Source organism: Panthera uncia, chromosome C2, assembly GCF_023721935.1.
Source record: "Panthera uncia isolate 11264 chromosome C2, Puncia_PCG_1.0, whole genome shotgun sequence".
Taxonomy (NCBI): domain Eukaryota; kingdom Metazoa; phylum Chordata; class Mammalia; order Carnivora; family Felidae; genus Panthera; species Panthera uncia.
Window position 1 is genome coordinate 87,145,071 of NC_064810.1, and position 6,128 is coordinate 87,151,198.

Consider the following 6,128-nt stretch of genomic DNA (forward strand, 5'->3'; position numbering starts at 1 on the left):
GGAAGGGGTTTGGAATTAATATCAGGTTTCTAGGGCCCATCAATTCTTCTGCTACCAACCAGGCTGGTGATCTAATATCAGGGAAAATACTCACTAACTCAGTTAAGATTGATTATTTCAAAAGGGTAATAATAGCATGTAGGCTACTTTTAATTTGTTTAGTGACTTTGTTTTTCCACAACCTGGGTCTATATGTCAGCTCCATAACGTTGTAGCAGATTATTTAACCTCTCCAAGCCCCCATCTGTAAAATGGAGGGAATAAGGGCTTTCTCACAGGGTTCTTGCAAAAAGTCACTTAAGGCACAGTGCCTGGTACACAGTGAATGCTATTCAATAAAGAGTTGCTATTTTTCAGAAGTGTTTATGGGAAAGAGAAAAAAGTCATTGGGGGCTTAAGGGTTGCCTTTCTTGGGCGGACAAGGATTGTGTTGGTATTTTCATCTTTAATTTCTTTCAGAGGTACTTGTATTCAATATTCATCTATCATGACTCCAGGCGCACGTTGTAGGCCATTAACACATATGGTTCTGGCTCCCAAACGAGAATAGGGATGGATTGCTCAATAGGAATTGCTATGTTTTTATGTTTTAAGTGCTATTTTTCCCTGAGGCTTTCAGCATGTCACTCTATTTCAAAAACAAGTGGCCCATGTGTCTCGAGAACCATGTGCCGTGGCTCACTGTCAGAGATTCTGTTTATTCACGGAAAGGTCATCAACTGGAGAGAACCTTATTTTTACTCCAGGCTGGTATGCATAACTACAAAGAGTCTGGGTGCTTAATGGTGCTTATTGCCAAGCCGTCCTGAAGTCAGTGATCCTTTCACCATTAATTCATGGGATTAACAGGCATTACTGTGAGTGTTGCATAGGAAACTCCTCTTGGTTCCCTAAATATATTTGTGTAGTGCCAGAGGACATGTAAACTGAAACACTGATGAAATTTTTTTCTTTTTTTAATGTTTATTATTGTGAGACAGAGCAAGCAGGAGTGGGGGAGGGGCAGAAAGCAAAGGAGAGAGAAAATCTCAAGCAGGCCCTACGCTGTCAGTGCAAGTGGGGCTCCATCCCATGAACCGTGAGATCGTAACCTGAGCCAAAATCAAGAGTCAGGCGCTTGAAAGAGCTGGACGTCCGGCTTGGGAGCAGGCACCTTCGTTTCATGTGCAACCAAAGAGCGATTTAAAAATGGGTGATGTTGAGAAGGGCAAGGAGATTTTTGTTCAGAAGTGTGCCCAGTGCCATACTGTGGGAAAGGGAGGCAAGCATAAGACTGGGCCAAATCTCCATGGTTTATTTGGGCGAAAGACAGGTCAAGCCCCTGGATTTTCTTACACGGATGCCAACAAGAACAACGGCATCACCTGGGGAGAGGAGACACTGATGGAGTATTTGGAGAATCCCAAGAAGTACATCCCTGGAACAAAAATGATCTTCGCTGGCATTAAAAGGCAGGGGAAAGAACAAGCTTGATAGCTTATCTCAAAAAAGCTACTAAGGAGCAATAGTTGGCCGTTGCCTTATTTATTACAAAACAAAAATGTCTCATAACTTTTTTTATGTGTACCATATCTAAATTGATCTCAGACACCAGAATTCAGATCATGAATGGCTGAGAGAATATTTCTTTTGGACAGTCCTGATTTAAATAAGATTGGCTTGTGGTTAAATAAATATGATTTGCTTTTTGAACTTTGATAGTAATTCTGGTTCAGCAAGTGCTGTCACTGTTTTCCCCTTTGAAAAATATGATTGGAGTTGATTAGATGTTGAGCTTTTCAGAGAGATGGCAAATGCCATCTCTAAACCTTACAGGAGGTTTTTTATATTTAGATTTATATAACTGGTTATATTAATATATTTAAATACTGAGGAAATCCCTTCACTGTATCAGAACAGCAAGACTCAGCTGTGTTTCAAGTTGTGTTTGTTAGCCTGTTAAAGGCAAGGGCTGAAGATAAGCTGGCAATGTCCACTTTATCTTTTTAGTCTTAACTACACCAATTTAATTAAAATTCCCCGCATCTAAAATGTTGCCTTTTGCTTAATGAAAGGCATTTTAGTGTGGTTTATGTATAATATTAAATAAAGAATATTAACACTTCTCACATTTTATAGATGATCTGTAAGGTCAGATGCTTTTAAAATTCAATGTGATAAATTATAGCAACAGATTTGGCTTGTGTTCTTTTTTTTACTAAGTTATAATTTAGGATTGTCTTCTAAACAGCTATTCAAAAATACAACTGTGGAATTACCATATGTATGATTGGTAATGGTGCTTTTGCTAACTCATTAGAAGGGTTAAAGTAGAGGAGATATATCATCAGTACAAATTTGTAAATTATGTGATAAGGCTTAAGATAATTAAAAAACAAAATCACAGATCATGATTTTTCTAATGTGCTTGATCTAATGACTGATGCCAAAATTTAAATACAACAGTCCTAAGTAAAAAAAAAAAAGAGAGAGAGAGAGACACGCTTAAGCTACTGAGCCACTCAGGCGCCCTGAAAGTACTTTTTTTCTGACTCTATTATGAAGGACTTGTGAGTTTGTGAGTTTGCTTTGCAGTCTCTTGATTGTTACTATTGAGGCCCATTTGCTCAAGCATCCAGAGTCTGCCCAAGATAACTGATCGGTTGAACAACAATTCTGGAGGAGTTCACCAGCCTAGACATAAGGAGACACTGGTTTCTCCGAGGAGGTTTTCCACTGCCTCACTGCATCACTTCCCCAAGCTCTCCCCACCCGGATTCCCCTATTCATAAAACAACTATAGTACCTATAAGATACTCCACCCAGCTCTGAAGGTCTCTAATTCTACTATCTATCTTTCTTTTTCAAATTAACCTCTTTGTCAAATACTTAATTTCTCTAATGATGAATAGTATGGAATAGAATTAACTGCTACCTAGAAGATATAATTAAGTTTGTATATTATTTTCTGTAACTAATGTGCAATGGATTTTAATTTTATTCATAATTACTAACTTCAGGCTTAAAATATCTGTGTATTAAGTAGGAACATTGCACCATTTTTATAGCCTCTTCTTCACATATTAATAAAATAACATAATAAAACACCACCCACACAGATGATAAGCCTCATTCTATCACCGGGAAATGTAATTAGCAAATTAAAGAGTTGGACTTATATTCCCGAGGTTTTGTTCTCATTTAAGTAAAGCCCCTGGTCTAAATCACAGTGATTATAATGTCGTACTAAGCAAATAAATGTCTGCCTTTCACAATTAGGTTTTTATTTCCCATTCTGCATTTTACAATATGAAAGCTAGATTTTGTTTACACTTTGATTTACTTAAGAGTTTTCTTAAATAATATCTTCTGAAAATAGAAGTGCAAACACACTTACAATGCATGGATTTGGGGCCCATTAATATTAGCTTGTATCCAGGTGGCATGCAAATAGAAATATGAGTGCTTTCAATTTAGACATTGTTATACTTTCCCTATTATCTTCAAAAAACATTTTTTTAAGAGAAAGGTTACTATCTTTCGCCTGGCTTCTCTGCAGTTCTCTGGAATAACAAGATAATATAAATCAGTTTCAGAAAACACAGGAATTTTGAAAAGAGAGGGAGATACAACTCCCTAGGGAAAGCACTCTCTCAGATCTAAAAGTCGTCCGGCCAATTCCATAAAACAAACGTCTTGTGGTTGAGCAGACACGCTGGATCGTGCAGATGGAAGTTCAAATCCTAGCTTTGCCGCGTACTAGTGGTGTGACATTGGCCAATCATCAAATCTCTGCAAGCGTCTATCGCCTCCTTTGTAAAATGGAGAGAATAGGGCCTACTTAAGAGGATCTGAGCAAAAATTGATAAGATAAAGTACATCACGTGCCAGTACATACTAATCACCCAATAAATCATGGAGATTATTATTATTTTTATAATCACTGCTATTTCTATTATTATTATGATTAAATCAGAAATAATATGACCCTGGGGGTGAACACGCACCATGATTTCAGCCATAACATTTAGGCAGCAGCATTAGTTTCCCTCAAAGGGCCTTGCTGTGCCCAGGGTGAGAGAATTGGAGCTCAAAGACACGCAGAAAACTGACAGCATCGAAGACCTCTGAGGATGCTGAAAACATTCTTCCTCGCTCTGCCCGAGGCTGCGTGACTGCCGACCACACCGGTTTCTGCCCTCGGGCACTGACTCCATTTCTCTGTTTTCATGCCAGCCTTCCTTCCTTCCTTCCTTAATGTTTGTCCCGCATGAGTCATCATAACACCCCAGTTCCATGACAGATAAGCTAGATAACTCCCATCAGGTCACTGCTCCTACAATTGGGAGAAGAAAAGAATTAAGAGATGGGACTCAAGCAGAGGATAAGGGTTGAACGCAGCAAAGTCACACGCACACACACTCGCCCGCGCACATAAACACATACTCCATTACCGATTATAAAACCAATTTAGAGGGTTAGTGGCCAGGAATATTTTTCATAAAATAGATTAGAAAACATCCGCACACACGCCATGTGGTAAGCAAACTGTTACTACCTTAAGTTTTTATTTCAGTTACATGTGTGTGTACATGTGTCTGTATACATGTGTGTATAAACTGGGTTGTGATATAAATGTGTTTCTTTTTGTTCTCATTTGAAGTAGAGCGCTCCTTTTAAGGGTCCCTTTTAACTAGAAAGGTCCTTTCTAACTAGAAAGCCTATGGTTCAATAACTCTCCAAAATCTGTAGATCTGGGATCTAAAATGGCAGTGGCTATGGAGGCTTTGGTTTTATTCGGTTTATAGCTTTTTGTTCCAGTAAGAAAATAGATTTTGTCCTCATAAGTAAGTAATTGTGTTAAAAGAATATAACTAGGGGTGCCTAGATAGCTTAGTCAGTTAAGCATCTACCTCTTGATTTCGGCTCAGGTCACTAACTCACAGTTTGTGAGTTTGAGCCCACATAGGGCTCTGTGCTGACAGCACAGAACCTGCTTAAAATTCTCTCTCCCCCTCTCTCTTTCTGACCTATCCCCAACTCGTGTGCTCTCTCTAAATAAATAAATAAAAACCTTTAAAAAAATAAATAAATAAAAATAAAAGAATATAACTAGGATCTACAATCAATCCCCCTGGAAGATGCCAGGTCTTCCAGGAATTAGATCACAGCATAAAGTGAACACAGTGATTGATGCTTGAAGCATGCTTTGGACTCTATGACCCACTCCTTGGCTTAATAGGCCACTTTTTGCACGATATTCCATCCATGGAGCCTAGGCCTGCTTCAAAAGACCTGAAGAGAAGGGGCAACTGCTGGAGAGAAGGGGTGGGGGATTCTCTCCCAGCATGCACACATGCACAAGCTCATATATTTACATAAGTGCACAACAAGAAGCCAGACGATGTAAGATGTATCTATGCTTTGTCAGGCTTCTAGAGGCCAATGGAAGTACATATGGGTCCATGATAGAACAAGCCTGGGATTCCAAAGCCCTCTAAAGCCTCTTTTTCACTCTGCTTCTCCTTGGCACAGAATAAGTCACTTCATTCTCTCCCTCACCTAGGCAGTTAATGAGTTTACATTGAGAACTATAACTGCCAAGACAATTAGACATGCCAAATATTGGTTGTTGGTACAGATTCTCCTGTTTGAAAACCTAAATAGGCAACTTTTTTATAGTCAGGAAGTGCTTGTCAAACATGAAATCACATGGGGCGCCTGGGTTAAGCATCCATTAAGCGTCTGACTTCGGCTTAGGTCATGATCTCACAGTTTGTGAGTTCGAGCCCCACATCGGGCTCTGTGCTGACAGCTCAGAGCCTGGAGCCTACTTCGGATTCTCTGTCTCCCTCTCTCTGCCCCTTCTCCACTCATGCCCTGTCTCTCTCTGTCTCTCAAAAATGAATAAATGTTAAAAAAAAATTTTTAAACATGAAATCACAACAAGGGGAACTAGTCAGAGTATCTTACCTGTTGGTTCTGCACACAGCCACAGTCTAACGCGGCCCACACCCCCAAATGTTCACATTGCAACCAGCCCTGTCTCCCCCTTCTCAGTCCTCTGCCCGCCACATTCCTATCAACACAACAGTTCTTCGGATGATGAAATGCAGGCAGCGTGGGTTAAGCTACCAGATGCCATGGTC

At 39.7% G+C, this 6,128-nt stretch overlaps 1 protein-coding gene across 1 annotated transcript; it reads left to right on the forward strand.

Moving 5' to 3' along the window:
* The first annotated feature begins 1,185 nt into the window (after nucleotides 1–1,185).
* On the forward strand, nucleotides 1,186–1,792 carry LOC125921158 (cytochrome c-like). Its single transcript, XM_049628535.1, has one exon. It carries the CDS (start codon nucleotides 1,189–1,191, stop codon nucleotides 1,471–1,473), a length of 285 nt encoding a protein of 94 aa, XP_049484492.1. The 5' UTR covers nucleotides 1,186–1,188; the 3' UTR covers nucleotides 1,474–1,792.
* Nucleotides 1,793–6,128: the final 4,336 nt, after the last annotated feature.

Coding starts and splice junctions, on each gene's coding strand:
- LOC125921158 (XM_049628535.1), top strand. CDS start 1,189: ATGGGTGATGTTGAGAAGGGCAAGGAGATTTTTGTTCAGAAGTGTGCC.